The sequence below is a fragment of the Theropithecus gelada genome, unplaced genomic scaffold (genome assembly GCF_003255815.1).
Source record: "Theropithecus gelada isolate Dixy unplaced genomic scaffold, Tgel_1.0 HiC_scaffold_15884, whole genome shotgun sequence".
NCBI classification, from domain to species: Eukaryota; Metazoa; Chordata; class Mammalia; order Primates; family Cercopithecidae; genus Theropithecus; species Theropithecus gelada.
Genome location: NW_020257641.1, coordinates 2,857,161 through 2,875,883, shown reverse-complemented (window position 1 = coordinate 2,875,883; position 18,723 = coordinate 2,857,161). Strand labels below are relative to the sequence as shown.

The 18,723-nt window shown below is 40.0% G+C and overlaps 2 protein-coding genes across 2 annotated transcripts in view; both read right to left on the bottom strand.

Moving 5' to 3' along the window:
* LOC112617144 (band 4.1-like protein 5) overlaps positions 1-18,723 on the bottom strand; it is a 173,364-nt gene that overhangs the window by 141,383 nt on the left and 13,258 nt on the right. The window contains exon 3 of the mRNA XM_025373879.1: positions 873-977. Coding sequence (XP_025229664.1) covers positions 873-977 — 105 coding nt within the window. The remainder of the gene's footprint in view (positions 1-872; positions 978-18,723) is intronic.
* On the bottom strand, positions 9,623-10,694 carry LOC112617146 (histone H3.3-like). Its single transcript, XM_025373880.1, has one exon. The coding sequence runs from the start codon at positions 10,571-10,573 to the stop codon at positions 10,163-10,165; it is 411 nt and encodes a 136-aa protein (XP_025229665.1). The 5' UTR covers positions 10,574-10,694; the 3' UTR covers positions 9,623-10,162.

The following is an 18,723-nucleotide window of genomic DNA, read 5'->3' as shown; positions in this document are numbered from 1 at the left end:
GCTTAATGCCATGACATCCTTATCATCTCTGGTCTCTTCCTCTGCCTCCTACTGTTCGGGCCTTAATATTACTTTTATCCTAAAGTATTTGTAATAACTTTTCCTGACTTCAATCTTTGTCCATTCCAAATCCTACATATCTCTACATCAAACTTCCTGAAGGAAAACATAACCTCCCTGCTTGAAGACTACCTAATCCCAATTATTTGAGAGTAAATACTGCTAACTTATTATTTAAGACTTTGGGCATTCAGTTTGAATGATACAAGCACTAAACCACCTTCCAATGTTTTTATCCGCCACTTTCTTTCAAACATTCTCCAGTAAAATCCTAATATAGTAACCAGTTATTTGAATAACCTCCAACTTTCTACTCTATTATGTATGCTGTTCTCTCATCAGAAATGCACGTCGAAGTACCACTATTTATAGATACAGAATCACAGATCTGAAAGGGAACTTAGAGATATCCTAGTGTACGCACCTTGATTTGCAAATTAAAAACTACTATCATTTGCCCAAGAGCCCACAAAACTCCCATCTAGCATTCTTTCCATTACACAATGTTTCTCAAATTCTTGTGTGCCCAACAATCAAGTCAACAGTTCTTAAAAACAAAGATTCCAGAGCCCCATCCTCAAAAATTTTGTTCTTATAATTTAGGTTAGGAAATTAGGACCAGAACTCACATTTTTTCAAACAAGTCCTTCAGGTGATGCTAAAGCAAGGGGGTGGGGGAGGGAGCGGTGTCAAAGCTTTGTATCACAGGAAATAACACATCAAGAATGTGAAGCCTAACAGCAATTAGTATATCATCTGAAATTTCCCGTTTCTTCCCCTTATGCTAAAACTTCCAAAAAACAGTTACTCACTGCTACTTGTGCTGAATCCATAAATCTCAGACCAAAATAGTCGCTTTCAATAAGGTCCAGGTGGTACATAATCTGATCAAACAGCTCTTGTCCTTTGGCTTTTTTCTGAAATGGCAAGAAAATAGGTAAATCAGTAAGTGGCTTATAAGATCAACAAGGCTGAACAAAAGAAGGTTTTAGTTACACAAGATCTCTTGAAGAAAGGAGAACTTGCAATACCAAAAGTATTGGCATGTGGCAGATAATGGATAAGACATTATAGTTTTCTAATAGATCACTTAAGGCCAAAAACAAATTTGTGATCTATATGTTTTCCTAGAGGGTGTTACTTCCAATCAACCGACAAAAATTATCAATTTGGAGGTACAAATATTTGTGTGTAAGGATAAATTCTTGTGTTGTCATCAATTTTTAGAGTCCCTACTTTAAAAGGGTCATAATGTCATTGGAAAAAGAAAACACAAAAAACTTAAGAGTACTTTAGTACAAAATATGTGAAACTACACACTTGCAAACAGATTTTAGAGAAGAGACAGAAACTAGAATAATCAATGAAGGCTTGATGGAGAAGAATCAGTCAAACTGGAAGAGAATGTAAGGTAAGAAATAATAAAACTGGGAGGTAGGAGGGAATATGAGATCATAAGAAAACTACTGTGATGACGCAGAAGACACCAAATAGTAGGGTAATAAATAGCAAAGAAACTTTGTATGGAAAAAGCAGTTCTCAAAGTGTGGTCTCAAGATCACCGAGGGTTTCCAAGACCCTTTCAAAAGATTCATGAGGTCCTAGGTTTCTCATATACCTGAAAAAAACATCACATTGCAACACACTGAACGTTGAAGCAGATAAGAGAATCCAAGTACCTTCTATTAAACCAGACGTTAAATAGATTTGCAAAAGTGCTTAAAACAATGCCACTCTTCTAAGCTCTTTGTTGTTTTGGGAAATAGTTATTTTTATAATATGTTTTATATTATGTTAACATAAAAGGGGTATGTTGTTCCTATATTAATAGACATTAATCAATTACTGATTAATCAGCTAATCAATATTTAAAATGTTTTCAGTTTTAATTTCTAATACTGTAACTATTGGTAGATATAATCCACATAAGCAAAAGTATTGTTGGGATCCTCAATTTTCATAATTGCTCATCCATGCCTCTCCCATCTGTAGAACTCTAAATTGTGATTTACAGTATTTCCTATTAAAAATGAACATATACTTGGTTTATCATATCAATCTCTGCCTTTTAACAAATTTATTATTTCAACTTGTCCTTTGCTTTTTCTTTTAGATAAGTAAATCTGTCATCTATACTTCCCTTTATCAAGACAAAAATCTGACCATGCCCTCATGTCCTCTCATCTTCCCTCCACCCAATTCCCATCAAGTTTTATGGACATACTTTTGTGGGTTTTTTAATTTATTCTTAGCTAACTTTTTAAAGACAACAACTTCCACTAGGATATTTCAAAAATGTACATGTCTTACATGTGTACATTACAAGTCTTGTAGCATCTGCTAGATTTGCAAATACTCATTTGAGTTCTTTCTCCAAAAATGTTTCTAAAAATGTTCCCATATTTGAGAATATTTTAATCATGCCCTCACTCGAATGACAGTTGGATGGGTAGAAACATCAAGGTTCACAGTTTCTTTCAATACTTCCTCCAATACTTAAAAAAAATATTATTCCATTATCTTCTTGCAGTCAACACTGCTATTGGTAAGTATGATGTCAATCTCAATTTTGTTCCCTCATAATGTTACTTGTTCACTTTTAGACTCTTCAATGTCACTGTACTGTGTACAAGTGTGAGTTTTTCTTAATTATACTGTATTCTATACGAACCCCTTCAACCTGAGATCTTTCATCTTTCTTTAATTCTAGACATCAACCTCATAGTTTTCTCAAATATTTCTTCTTTATCATTTTAAGCTTCCTACCTCAGTGCTGGCATCTTTTTTTTTTTTTTTTAGTATACATTACTTATCCATTTAACTATATATTTACATAACACATAACACAGACAAAAGTTCAGAAAGCTTTAGTAATATAACAAAATTACATTTAAAACAATGACAAAGCTAGAATTTGAATTTTGCTCTATCTTCCAAGTTCAAATTCACTGAGGAATACATACCTCATCTAGATTTCACCTGGAATGTCACCTGAGATCAGTAAGTCAGACACCCCACTTCTTAAACAACTTCTTCTAGCTTATTCACAAAATTACTTTTCTTTTTTTGAGACGGAGTTTCCCTCTTGTTGCCCAGGCTGGAGTGCAATGGCGTGATCTCGGCTCACTGCAACCTCCGCTTCCCGGGTTCAAGCGATTCTCCTGCCTCAGCCTCCCGAGTAGCCGGGATTACAAGCATGTGCCACCACGCCCGGCTAATTTTGTATTTTTAGTAGAGACGGGATTTCTCCATGTTGGTCAGGCTGGTCTCGAACTCCTGACCTCAGGTCATCCGCCCAACTCGGCCTCCCAAAGTGCTGGGATTACAGGTATAAGCCACCGCGCCTGGCCACAAAATGACTTTCAATGCCTAAGTTCTACAGCCACACGAGGAATTTCCAGTACACTGACTCAACTTCACAGACATCAGCCTCACTTCTACTTTTTTTAAAGTATAACACAATTTGCCATTTTAACTACCTTTAAGTATAAAATTCAGTGCCATTAAAAATATTCACCATGTTGTACAGCTGTCACCACTATCCATTTCCAGAACTTGTCACTATCCCAATCAGAAACACTATATCCATTAAAAAAACCATTCCCCACTTGCCCTCACCATTACCCCTAGTAACCTCTCTCCCATTAATACTTTCAATCGCTATGAATTTGCCTATCCCATGTATCTCACATAAGCAGAATCATAACAGTATTTGTCCTCTTGTTTATGGCTTATTTCATTCACCCTCTCTCCTACTTTCTGTCTCTATGAATCTACCTATTCCATGTATCTCGCATAAGTAGAATCATAACAATATTTGTCCTCTTGTTTCTGGCTTGTTTCACCCATAGTATTTTCAAGGTTCATCCGTGTTGCAAAATATATCAAAATTTCATTCCTTTTTAAAGCTGAAAAATATTCCATTGCAAGTAAATACCATTTTGTTTACTTCTTCAAGTGTTGATGTACATTTGGGATTTTCCCACCTTTTCAGTTTGCAATAATGCTGCCATGAACACTGGTGTGTAAGTATCTGTTTGAGTCTCTGCTTTCAACTCTTCCTGGTATACACCTAGGTGTAAAATTGCTGGGTCATATGCTAATTCTATATCTAACTAACTATATATATATATATATATATATATATATATATATTTTTTTGTTTTTTTTTTTTTTTTTTTTTTCTGAGATACAGTCTCACTCTGTCACCTAGGCTGGAGTGCAAAGGTGTGATCAAGGCTCACTGCAATCTCCACCCCCAGGGTTCAAGCGATTCTCATGCCTCAGCCTTCCAAGTAGCTGGGACTAAGGTGCACAACCATGCCAGGCTAATTTTTGTATTTTTAGTAGAAATAGGGTTTTGCCATGTTGGCCCGGCTGGGCTCGAACTCTTGGCCTCAAGCATCCCAAAGTGCTGGGATTACAGGCGTGAGCCACTGCACCCAGCCATGTTTAACTTTTTGAGAAACTGTCAAGCTGTTTCCTGCAGCAGCAACACTATTTTACATTCCCTCTAAAAGAGTATAACAATTCCAGTTTCTCCACATCCTTGCCAACACTTGTTACTTTCTCTTTTATTTTTTAAAAATAACCACTTGATGGGTATGAATAAGTCTCTCCCATTGTGGCTCTGACTCAAATTCCCATACTGATTAGTGATGTAGAAAATATTTTAATGTGCTTATTAGTCATTTATATATTTTCTCTGGAGAAATGTGCAAGTTCTATGCCCATTTTCGAATTGGTTTTTGTTGTTGTTGTCGAGTTGTAGGAGTTCTTTATATATTCTGGATATTAATCTCTTATCATATATCTCATTCGCAAACATTTTCTCACATTCTGTGGGTTGTCCTTTTACTCTCTTGGCAGTGTCCTTTAATACACAAAAGTTTTACGTTTTGATGAAGTCCAACTTATTTGTTGTGCTGCCTGTGCTTTTGTTATCACATCCAACAAAATCACTGCCATATCTAATGTCATGAAGACTTTTTCCCTGTTTTCCTCTAAGAGTTTTCTAGTTTTAGCTCTCTCACTATGTCTTTGAACCAACTTCATATTAATTTTTGTATATGGTATAAGGAAAAGGTCTGACTTCTTTCTTTTCTGTGGGGGTATCCAGTTTTCTCATCACCATTTGTTGAAAAGACTGTCTTTTCTCCACTGATTGGTTTTGGCACCCTTGTAAAAAATCATTTTACCATATTTACAAGGATTTGTTTCTAGTCTCTCTATTCTATTCCATTGGTCAATGTCTGTCTGTATTGCCAGTACTACACCGCTTTTTGTTTCTTTTGTAGAGACGGGGTCTTGCTATGTTGCCCAGCCTGATCTTGAACTCCTGGTCTCAAGTAATCCTCCTGCCTCGGCCTCCCAAAACACTGGAATTACAGGTGTGAGCCATCACACCCAGCCCCACACTGTTTTTGATTGTGTAGTTTCATAGTAACTTTCAAAATAAATCAGGAACTGTGAGTCCTGATTTCCCTAACTTTCTTCTTCATTTTCAAGATTGTTTTCGCTGTATTTGGGTTCCCTTCAGATTCCAGATGGATTTTAGAATGGGTTTTTCTATTTCTTCAAATAACATCGTTGGGATTTTGATAGGAACTGCATTTAATCTATGGATCACTTTGGGTAGTACTGTCTTCTCAACAAGATTAAGTCTCCAAATTCTTGAATGTGAGATATCTTCCTACTTATTCATGTATTCTTTCATTCCTCTCAGCAGTGTTTTATATATAGTGCAAGTCTTTGCCTCCTTGCTTAAATTTATTCCTAAGCATTTTATTCTCTTAGATGCTACCATAAATGAAATTGTTTTCTTAATTTTATTTTCAGATCACTGCTAATTTATTAGCACCAAAAGGTATTTTTTTTCCCACAAAATCTTTCGTTTTCTACATATAAGATGACGTCATCTTAAACAGAGATAATTTTATTTCTTCCCTTCCCATTTGGATGCATTTCTTTTTTCTGCTAAATGGCTCTGGACAGAAGTTTCAATACTGTGTTGAACAGAAATGGCAACAGCAGATATCTTTATCTTGTTCCTGATCTTAGGGGAAAAAGGAACTCCTACTTCTAAATTTCATTTATTTCTTAATTTTTATTTTATGCTTCCTATCCTTTCTTTCCTCCTATGGAAAGAATTCCTAAATATGACCTTCCAACTCACTAATTTCTCCTTCACCTGAATTGATCTTAATTTCATCCCATCAAATATGTTCTACAGATTATACTTCTTATACCTAGTATTTTCCTTTGGTTCTTTTAAGTAAGTTTTTGTTCTTGTTTCATGCTGTTAATACCTTATCTTTTAGAAAATGTATTAGACTTTTCTTTTTATTCCATCTGCCTTTGCTTCTACTATATACATAAAGATATTAACAACATAAAACAAGAAAACACACACATACACACAGTTTGTTATCTTTTACTTGACTTTTGAGGTGCTTGCACTCATTTGTCTCCTTATTTTGGACATATTCATTTGGCAACATGAGTCACTTTCTCTAGATTATGTGTAACAAGAGAAAGGCCTGACTCTAGTCTGTATCAGCTCCATTTAGCACTAAGAAACCCCTGGGGGAACAGAAGAACTCTAGGGAGGAGAGCCCTAACAAGGAGAAAATCACAGTTACTCACTTTCCATTAAACAAATAACTCCCTCAGGTTAAGAATTCATTCCCTGTCCACAGATAAAAAGGAAAGTAGCATTGGGAAGGAGGCATTTTTTAAAACAATAATTCACTGCCCTCTAAGAGTTTGGTGGAGGGGTAGGAAATTTAGGTAAGGGAATTTTAGGGATAAGGATTTTTGGAGGTCAAAAACTTTTTAGGGAGTGCTATTATGATTTATTCTTGAAGACACTTCCACCGTCTGAGTTATTGCTATCACACCCCTTAAAAGAGATACTAATTATCAAGACAAATTTGGAGCAGGGGGATAAGACCTCCATCCAAACTGCCTTTTACCTCAATTATCCTGCCACAGCCACAGTAGCAGCCCCCTAAACCAGACTGCAGCAACCATTACTACACACACACTCTAGTACCAACACTCCTTACCTGGAGCTAATTTTTCTATCTTAGGTTTTATGATCATTCATGGGTTAATCTTAGGAGAGGACACCAGAAGCCCTTATTAACTTCAATATCTTGTCCCAAACAGGGCAAAAATCCTCATTAAAAATGTGTGATTGGGAATGATCCTAACTTCCTTCAGGGATGAATTTGTTTTAAAATTAAAGGTTTGTTTCAAATACTATTCCTTTTTTTTTTTTTTTTTTTTTTTTTTTGAGACGGGGTCTCAGCTCTGTCGCCCAGGCTGGAGTGCAGTGGCGCGATCTCGGCTCACTGCAAGCTCCGCCTCCCGGGTTCACGCCATTCTCCTGCCTCAGCCTCCCGAGTAGCTGGGACTACAGGCGCCCGCCACCTCGCCCGGCTAGTTTTTTGTATTTTTTAGTAGAGACGGGGTTTCACCGTGTTAGCCAGGATGGTGTCGATCTCCTGACCTCGTGATCCGCCCGTCTCGGCCTCCCAAAGTGCTGGGATTACAGGCTTGAGCCACCGCGCCCGGCCTCAAATACTATTCCTAATTTGATTTACTCAACACTTTTTTTAAGAGATGGGGGTCTCACTACATTACCCAGGCTGGATTTCAGTGGCTATTCACAGGTGTTATCACAGTGCACTACAGCCTCAAACTCCTGGCCTTAAGCAATCCTCCCACCTGAGCCTCCTGAGTAGCTGGGACTACAGGCACTCATCACTGAGCTTGGTTTATTGAACAAATATTAATAGAACACTTACTACGTGCCAGGCACTGTTCTAAACAACTACACAGGAAAACAAAACAGGTAAGCCCCTGCCTTCAAGAAGCTTACATTCAATTAAAGAAAAAAAAAAGCCAGGCATGGTGGCTCATGCCTATAATCCCAGCACTTTGGGAAGCCAAGGCAGGAGGACCACTTAAGGCCAGGCATTCTGAGACCGGCCTGGATAACACAGCAAGACCCTATCTCTACAAAAATTTTAAAAAAAAAAAAATTTTTAGAAGAAGCTTACATACTAGCAAGGGAAGAAAATATTATGCTAGCTAGTGATAAAGGTTATACAGAACAAGTTAACTACGGAAAGGTGTTTACATGGGGCCCATTTAATAAGGGAGATTTGAAAAGAGACTGAGTGACACAAGTCAACTATGTAATTATCTAGAGAAAATGAATCCCAGACAGAAATTATAACAAACGCAAAATTCCCAACTGTATGTGTGTGTTTAAATAATAAAACAAATCAATTGAATATTTCAACATATTTGTTCTAGCAACACAATGAAAAAGGAGGAGAAGGTCATTATTGGAAATGAAAAAGAAAACCACTGGTTTTAAACAATGCTTATAATAACAACAACAAAGTAAGTACTGTTAACAATTTGACTGACTGACTGATTTTGAGACGGGGTCTCGCTCTGTCACCCAGGTTACAGTGCAGTGGCATGCACGGCTCACCACAGCCTTGACCTCCAGGTGTTAAGGAATTCTTTTGCCTCAGCCTCCCAAGTTGCTGGGACTACAGGTGTGCACCATGACACCTGGCTCTTTTTTTTTTTTTTTTAACAGGATTTTGCCTGTTGCCCAGTCTGGTCTTGACTGCCTGAGTCTCCCAAAGTGCTGGGTTATAGGTGTGGTCACACTAAGCCCAGTTAACAAATTTAATTATGCTAAAATTTGCTAATGGCAATCACTACACTACAAGTATTTTTATTCTACACTACAAAATATTTTTACACTACAGTAGAAAGCCACAGAAGTCTTCTGCTGAATTCATTTATCTGGTACCAAACTTATATGTTTCCATTACCTTCATTCTAAGGCATATTTCTAGAATCAATTTCATATTCCATCAACATTCTATATTTGCTTCAAGACCAAAGGGAAGCACTGCTTTAAAAATAACTCTCCTCCTTATTCTGCCAAAGCATCATTTGCTAGACTCTTGAAATATGACAGTTGTGTTCTAAGGAGAGAAAGAATGGACTTCTGCCCACTAAACAGCTGCCTACTCAGAACAAAAACCTTTTCAAGGTATACATTAACTCCTTCTTAAGAGATGCTAGTTCTAAGACAAGTAATAGTGAACACAAGACATTTACAGGTTCCTGAAGCAAACGATGCATTATTTTATTTTTTCAGACAGGGCAACTCTGTTGTCCAGGCTGGAGTGCAGTGGTGGGATCCTGGCTCACTGCAGCCTCAACCTCCTGGACTCAAGCAATCCTCCCACCTTGGCCTCCCAAGTAGCTGGGACCATAGGTGCGCACCATCACAGCTAGCTAGTATTTTGTTGTTGTTGTTGTTGTTGTAGAGACAGAGTTCACACGATGTTACCCAAACTGGTCTCAAACTCCTGGGCTCAAGCAATCCTCCCACCTCAGCTTCCCAAAGTGCTGGGATTATAAGCATGAGCCATCACACCTGGACAACAATGCAATATCTATTTTAGGTTGGTACAAAGTAATTGCAGTTTTTGCCATTAAAAACTATTGCAAAAACCATAAATCCTTTTTTTTTTTTTATAGTTTAATGTATTTTAATAGCAAACTTACAGGAACAGCACAGAAGACAGACAACATTAAAAACATGTACTTGCATGTAGGACAACTCAGTTAGAAAAGTATAGTGAATGGATGGAATCTACTGTATGATAAAAATGCTACAAACACCATTTAGTTGCCATCGATAAGAAATTTACTTGTTTTAAAAAAATCCAAATGCTGGCATTGTCCAGAAAAATTTAACAGGTTTATTTATAATTATTATAAAGTTGAACCGCTGAAACTTGTTCACTGAAACATTTTAACTTGCATTAATGCTTTACGCCTCTGCATTTATATTAAAAATTCACACACAAATGAAAATGGAAAAACTGCCAATACCTGATTTCTGTCCCCTATTTTTCCACTCGCAATCATATACTTAGGTACCTTTTGACCCCATGGAAAAAAAATATCTAACGTTCAGAACTACCAATAACAGGAAGAAGAGAATTTTTTTTTTTTTTTTTTTTTTTGAGAATGAAATGTTTCCCATCATAGTGGATTCTTAAGCACGTTCTCCACGTATGCAGCGTGCTAGCTGGATGTCTTTTGGCATAATTGTTACACGTTTGGCATGGATAGCACACAGGTTGGTGTCTTCAAAAAGACCAACCAGATAGGCCTCACTTGCCTCCTGCAAAGCACCAATAGCTGCGCTCTGGAAGCGCAGATCTGTTTTAAAGTCCTGAGCAATTTCTCGCACCAGACGCTGGAAGGGAAGCTTGCGAATCAGAAGTTCAGTGGACTTCTGATAACGTCTAATTTCACGGAGTGCCACAGTACCAGGCCTGTAACGATGAGGTTTCTTCACCCCTCCAGTAGAGGGTGCACTCTTGCGAGCGGCTTTTGTAGCCAGTTGCTTCCTGGGTGCTTTACCACCGGTCGATTTGCGGGCAGTCTGCTTTGTACGAGCCATGGTACAGAGACCTCCTTACTTACCCCCCTTCTCCTTCGGCTGGAGCTCGGCGAGCAAGAGGCGGCGCTGGCGTTAGAGAGCGACGGCGGCGCGGCGGCGGCTGCAAACACACCTTTTTTTTTTTTTTTTGAGATGGAGTTTCGCTCTTGTCTCCCGGGCTGGAGTGCAGTGGCGTGGTCTCGGCTCACTACAACCCCCGCCTCCCCCGGGCTCAAGCAATTCTCTTACCTCAGCCTCCCAAATAGCTGGGATTACAGGTGCCTGCTACTATGCCTGGCTAATTTTGTATTTTTAATAGAGATGGGGTTTCATCATGTTGGCTAGGCTGGTCTCAAGCTCCTGACCTCAGGTGATCTGCCTGCCTTCGCCTCCCAAAGTGCTGGGATTACAGGCATGAGCCACTGTGCCTGGCCCATAATTCTTTTGCACCAACCTAATAACAAAATTCTGATATCCCAAAAAAGAATTTCTCAGAACATCTTACTTTTAGAGATAGCATGTAATTTTTTAAAAACTTCATTGAGTCTACCCTTCCTGAGAAAAAACTATACCATTTCATGAAAATAAGTCACAGATAAGAAGTAAATGCAGTAACTGTAGTATGTTGATTTCAGGAAGATTTCTGATTCTAACCCAGAAATAAAATGTTATTATTGCTAAGATGGAAAGCATGGTCATGATAATATTATTCTGGGTGAGTGAATACCTGACTCAATCATGATTTGAGGAATAATTATCAACCTGCTAGTATTAACCTTAGAAATCGTGTTCTAAATCAGTTGGTTTTGTTCCATTCTACATTTTCAGAGTTTTTAATTTCATTACGCACTTAACAGTACATACAGGAAAATTTTCATTATAGGAAAAATACATTTTTGACGTAATATTCAATTCTCGGACAGATACCTGTTATGTGTTAGATGTTACTTATACAGATGAATATGCTTATATTTGCCCTCAAGCAATCACAAGGTTCTTAGAATTTTATTCTTAGTTAATAATTAAAGAATTTAATTCTTACCTAAGAATAAAATTATAAACAAATAAACACAATAAATGTGAATGTTACTCCTATTGTATAACAAAATGCTAAAGAAATGAGGGGTGGCCGGGCGCGGTGGCTCAAGCCTGTAATCCCAGCACTTTGGGAGGCCGAGACGGGCGGATCACGAGGTCAGGAGATCGACACCATCCTGGCTAACACGGTGAAACCCCGTCTCTACTAAAAAATACAAAAAACTAGCTGGGCGAGGTGGCGGGCGCCTGTAGTCCCAGCTACTCGGGAGGCTGAGGCAAGAGAATGGCGTAAACCCAGGAGGCGGAGCTTGCAGTGAGCTGAGATCCGGCCACTGCACTCCAGCCTGGGCGGCAGAGCGAGACTCTGTCTCAAAAAAAAAAAAAAAGAAATGAGGGGTGAGTTGTTCATTCTGCCTCAAGTATTAAAGGCTTCAGAAGATTCTATATTCAAAACCAGGCCTGGAAATGTGAACAGAATTCTGCTAACCTCGATAAAAACAAAATAAAGATCTGGAATCTTGACAGTCTAAGGAAGGATTTAGGAAAGAAAAGACTGGAGGCAAGAGTCAAAAAACAAAGTGACAGGAGCTGCCGATGTACTGTGATCTGCCTAAAACTGCCACACAGAATGTCACTCTGTTCTTTAAAATCCTTTAATCATTCCTCATCATCTACAGATTAATGTACAAACTCTAGGCATAAAATTCCTAAAAGTCCTTCCTAGCTGTTCTTGCTTATTATTACATATGACAGCCTATCTCCTCTATCATTTCAGCTTCTTTCTTTTGTTTTTGAGACAAAGTTTCACTCTTGTTGCACAGGTTGGAGTGCAGTAGCACAGTCTCAGCTCACTGCAACCTCCGTCTTCCAGTTTCAAGCGAGACTCCTGCCTCAGGCTCCTGAGTAGCTGGGATTACAGGCACCCATCACCAGGCTAGGCTAATTTTTTTTTTTTTTTGAGACGGAGTCTTGCTCTGTCGCCCAGGCTGGAGTGCAGTGGCCGGACTCAGCTCTCTGCAAGCTCGACCTCCTGGGTTTACGCCATTCTCCTGCCTCAGCCTCCCTAGGCCGGGCTAATTTTTGTATTTTTAGTAGAGACGGAGTTTCATCATGTTGGCCAGGCTGGTCTGGAACTCCTGACCTCATGATCAACCCACCTCAGCCTCCCAAAGTGCTGGGATTACAGGTGTGAGCCACCACGCCTGGCCTATTTCAGCATTTTTATCTGCTTATAATCTCCCCAGTAAGTCATGCCTCTGAACTCTTGCAAAATGCATTTCTTTCTGCTTAGAATGTCCTTTATGCCTCTAATAAACTTAAACACAATTTTTTTTTTGGTAGAGATGGAGATCTGGCTACATTGGCCAGGCTGGTCTCAAACTCCTGGCCTCAAGCAATCCTCCCACCACAACCTCCCAAGGTGCTGGGATAACAGATGTGAGTTACCACACCGGGCCCTTCTAATGAACTCTTGATTCTGGCTTCGCAAGAATCAGTACATCAGTGTTGCCTTTCAATAATCCCACAGAGAATAAATCCTCCTTCCTCCGTACTATCTTGTACCTAAAATTCTAATTAGTATAAAGCCTATACAAAGGCATAGACTTGTAATGGGTCTATCATGTTTAGGCAAGAGTAAGAAGGTCCAGTATGGTCAGAATGTGTAGAATATGGATGTGAGATCTCGATTACAGGGTCAAGGTCTTGTTTATTTTCGTAAATTAAAAATAAAATGTTTTTCTCACCTTGTAGCTATCGAAAATGAACAAACTGGAAACAGGAAAGTGAAAACAGACCCACAAAGCTCTGGACCACTACAAATTCATTAGTCACCCGTATCTACACCAGTACCTGCTACTTATGTTCTTTATCCCCACCTAACAAATTTATTCCAGGTCACCACCTCTTTCAGACCCAGCCCTCACTTCACCTCCTCTTTGCAATGATTAAGTTCACCAACGTATTGTAACCACCCAGTGGGTTCACCTTGCCCACTGCCTAGACAGAACTAATTTATCAAGACAGGGGAATTGCAATGGATAAAGAGTAATTCAAGCAGAGCTGGTTGTGCAGGAGACCGGAATTTTATTGTTACTGAAATCAGTCTGAGCATTAGGGGATCAGAGCTTTTAATGATAATTTGGGGCTGGGGCTGGGGCTGCGGCCGGGCGCCGTGGCTCACATCTCCAATCCCAGCACTTTGGGAGGCCAAGGCGGGTGGATCACCTGAGGTCAGGAGTTTGAGACCAGCCTGACCAACATAGTGAAACCCTGTGTCTACTAAAAATTAGCTGGGTATGGTGGCAGACACCTGTAATCCCAGCTACTCAGAAGGCTGAGGCAGGAGAATCATTTGAATCTGGGAGGCGCAGGTTGCAGTGAGCCGAGATCACACCACTGCACTCCAGCCTTGGCAATGAGAGTGAAACTCCATCTCTAAATAAATAAATAAATAAATAAATAAATAAATAAATAAATGAAATAAACATAATTTGAGGTCAGGCACAGTGCCTCACGCCTGTAATCCCAGCACTCTGGGAGGCTGAGACAGGCAGATCACCTGAGGTCAAAAGTTCGAGACCAGCCTGGCCAACATGGTGAGACCTCATCTCTAGTAAAAACACAAAAATTAGCCAGGCATAGTGGCATGCACCTGTAATCCTAGCTACTCGGGAGGCTGAGGCAGGAGAATCACTTGAACCCGGGAGGCAGGAGTTGTAGTGAGCCGAGATCATACCACTGCACTCCAGCCTGGACAACAGAGCCAGACTCTGCCTCAATAAAATAAAATAAAGATAATTTGGCAGGTCGGGGCTTGGGAAGTGGGGAATGCTGACTGGTCAGGTTGAAGATGGAATCATAGGGGTCAAAGTGAGTTTTTCTTGCTGTCTACTGCTCCTGGATGGGATAGCAGAACTGGTTGAGCCAGTTACCGATCTGGGTGGTGTCAGCTGATCCATCCAGTGCAGGGTCTGCAAAATATCTCAAGTACGGATCTTAGGTTTTACAATCGTGATGTTATCCTCAGGAGCAATTTGGGGAGGTTCAGACTCTTGGAGCCGGAGGCTGCATGACCCCTAAACTGTAATTTCTAATCTTGTAGCTAATTTGTTAGTCCTGCAAAGCCATGCTGGTTCCCAGGCAAGAAGTGGGTCTTTTCGGGAAATAGTTATTATCAATTTTGTTTCATAGTCAAACCATGAACTGAATTCCATGAACTGAACTGAAAGTTAGTTAGGCCTATGCACAAGAATGAACAAGGACAGCTTAAACGTTAGAAGCAAGATGGAGTCAGTTAGGTCTGATTTTTTTCACTGTCATCATTTCCTCAGTCATAATTTTGCCAAGGCGGTTTCAATCCCTCCCTTTGTGTTTCTTTTTTTTTTTTTTTTTTTTTTGAGACGGAGTCTCGCTCTGCCGCCCAGGCTGGAGTGCAGTGGCCGGATCTCAGCTCACTGCAAGCTCCGCCTCCCGGGTTCACGCCATTCTCCTGCCTCAGCCTCCCGAGTAGTTGGGACTACAGGCGCCCGCCACCGCGCCCGGCTAGTTTTTTGTATTTTTTAGTAGAGACGGGGTTTCACCGTGTTAGCCAGGATGGTGTCGATCTCCTGACCTCGTGATCCGCCCGTCTCGGCCTCCCAAAGTGCTGGGATTACAGGCTTGAGCCACCGCCCCCGGCCAGCCTTTGTGTTTCTTAGCACCTTGTTCTCAAGGTGTAGGCTACGAAGACTGGAAAAAACCGTCAATCACTCTGGCTTCTTCCTGCTGACGGGGGCGTCGTGGGAATAGGAGCTGACTCTAAGGTGAGAGAAGTGGAACCGCTTTGCAGCTGAGTGTACTCATGCAGGCAGGGCTGGGATTCCAAGGCTTGCATGACAAAGGCGGTAGTATTTTTTTTATTATTATTATACTTTAAGTTCTAGGGTACATGTGCACAATGTGCAGGTTTGTTACATATGTATACATATGCCATGTTGGTGTGCTGCACCCATTAACTCGTCATTTACATTAGGTATATCTCCTAATGATATCCCTCCCCCCTACCCCCTCCCCACTCCCTACAATAGGACCCGGTGTGTGATGTAGGCGATAGTATTTTTATCTATAGTTTTAGTACAGCATTTTAACAGACAGTGTACTATATGTTAAATAATGAATTTTAGGATAAGGAGTAAAATTTCCAGTTTTAAAATTAAAAATTTGAAAGCATTAGTGTGGGGACTTATAGTCCATAAAAATTTTAGGATTTAGTCTAAATTGAAGGAAAAAACTCAGAAACAACAACAGGTGGGTGGTTTCAGTATTATCTTTTCATCAGCTTTCCATCTTTCTCAGCAGAAGGTATCTCTCCTAGAATGTTCTTCCTCCCATCTCTACCTATGTATATAAAACCAATTACCTACAATCCCAGCACTTTGGGAGGTGGAGGCAGGTGAATTACTTCAGGTCAGGAGCTCAAAACCAGCCTGACCGATATGCAAAATACAAAATTTGTATATTGTATATATAAAATACAAAATGTGTATATTGTATATACAAAATACAAAATGTATATATTGTATATACAATACTAAAACTCTTTACTAAAAATACAAAAATTAGCTGGGCATAGTGGTGGGCCCCTGTAATCCCAGCTACTTGAAAGGCTGAGGCAGGAGAATTGCTTGAACTGGGGAGGCAGAGGTTGCAGTGAGCAAAGATCATGTCACTGCACTCCAACCTCAGCAACAGAGTGAGACTCCATCTCAAAACCAACAACAACAAATGCAATTACCGAGGAACATTTTTCCTACTCATTTAAAGAAACTCAAATCTGCCCTAACCAGCTATTCTCCAGCTGCCGTGCTATCTGCTTCTTTCCATCTATTGCCAAATCTCATAGCAATCCTGCGTTTTCCCTTCACGTACTTCCACAAACTAATCAATATTAAGCACCTACTGTGTGCAAGGGACTATAAGAGGTCCAAAAATACGACTGTCTCCAATAATTCCTTTAGCCCTCTAAAATCTGGCTTTCAAACACACCATCCCACCAAAACTCTTTGCTTCACTTCCATCCTTTTTCTCTCTTCATGACGGCAGACTATCTTCTCATGATCTGACATAATTGATACACCCCACTCCCATCAGAGTTAGAACTGTGTTTTACTCATCTTTATTCCCTCTCCGCACTATATCCAAGTACTAAACACTAGTCTTCACTCCCCCCGGCACCAACCACATCCATGTACTAAGCAGGCACTCTTTCCTATGCAGCCTCACTGTCACTGGAAGTCTGCAGCCTCATCATCTTGTACCTACATTACTATAGCAGTCTCCAGGCATGATTTTTTCTTCTGTAACAAATCAAGCATATCACGTCTAAATTAAACCTATATATCTTTCTTTTGTTGCTTTTTATCTCTGTTGCCCACACAGGAGTGCGGTGGCATGATCATAGTCCACTGCAGCCTCTACCTCCTGGGCTCAAGCAATCCTCTCACATCCAGCCTTCTGAATAGTTGGGGCCACAAGTGTCCAGCATGACACCTGGCTAATTTCTTTTATTTTCTGTTGAAACGGGGTATCCCTGTGTTGCCCAAACTAGTCAAACTCCTGGACTCAAGACAGCCTCCCACCCTGGCTTCTCAAAGTGCTGGGATTACAGGCATGAACCACTATGCCCAGTCATGTTTCTTACTACTAAAAAATCTTAAGTGGATTAAAATACAAATACGCAAAAATCAATGCATTCTTTTAAAAAAATGACTTCCGGCCGGGTGTGGTGGCTCACGCCTGTAATCCCAGCACTTTGGGAGGCCGAGGCGGGTGGATCACCTGAGGGCAGGAGTTCAGAACCAGCCTGGCCAACATAGTGAAACCCTTTCTCTACTAAAAAATAACAAAAACTAGCTGGGTGTGGTGGTGGGCGCCTGTAATTCCAGTGACTCGGGAGGCTGAGACAGTAGAATCGCTTGAACCCAGGAGGCGGAGGTTGCAGTGAGCTGAGATCACGCCACTGCACTCTAGCCTGGGCAACAAGAGCGAAACTTCATCTCCAAAAATATGAAAAAAATTTTTTAAATTAAAAAAACATAGCTTCATTGAGCTATAACTCACATACCTTCACCCATTAAAAGTAAACAGTGCAATGGATTTTAATATATTCACAGATATATATAACCATCACAAAAATCAATTTTAGAACATTTTCATCACCTCAAAAAGATTCTAAGCCAGGCACAGTGGCATCTGCCTGTAGTCCCAGCTACTTAGGGGGCTGAGGTGAGTGGTGCATCACTTGAGCCTAAGAGTTCAAATCCAGCCTGGGCAACGTAGCAAGATACCATCCCTAAAAAAAAGAAAGTCCATACACTATAGCTGTCAACCCCTACCACCCTGTCAGTTCCCACTCACTCAGGCTGCCCTAAGCAAGCACAATCTATTTTCTTTCCCTTACAGATTTCCCTATTCTGGAATTTCACATGAACGGGATCACATGGTCTTTTGCCACTGGCTTCTTTTAACAGAATAATGTTTTCAAAATTCATCTATGTTTTTAGCAGTACACTTCATTTCCTTTATGGCTAAATAACATCCCCTTATATGGATATTACACATTTTATTTATCCATTTACCTATTGATGAGCATCCAGCTTGTTTCTACTTTTTAACTATTATGAATAATGTTGATATGAACATCCATTACAAGCTTTTGTGCAACATGTTTTCCATTCTCTTGGAGATACACCTAGGAATGTAACTGTTGTGTCATGTGGTAGTATCTGAGTAACTGCCATACTGTTATTCAAAGCAGCTGCGCCATCTGACATTCCCACCAGCAGTGTCTGAGAGTGCTGATGTGTCCAAATCCCCACCAACATTCTATACTATATGAATTTATTTCAGCCTTCTTAGTAGCTAGAAAGCTGTATCTCACTGTGGTTTTATTTTGCACTTCTATGATGACTTATGATGTTGAGCTTCTTTTCATGTGCTTGCTGGCCATTTATATAACCTATTTGGAGAAATGTTTATTGAGATCCTTTGCCAATTTTTAAACTGGGTGTTCTTTATATACCCTAGATACAAATTCCTTATCAGATATGTAATTTGCAAATACTTTCCTCTTATTCTGTGTGACAGTCTTGTAG

Excerpts from the sequence above, each read along its gene's own strand:
- LOC112617146 (XM_025373880.1), bottom strand. The coding sequence starts at position 10,573 with ATGGCTCGTACAAAGCAGACTGCCCGCAAATCGACCGGTGGTAAAGCA.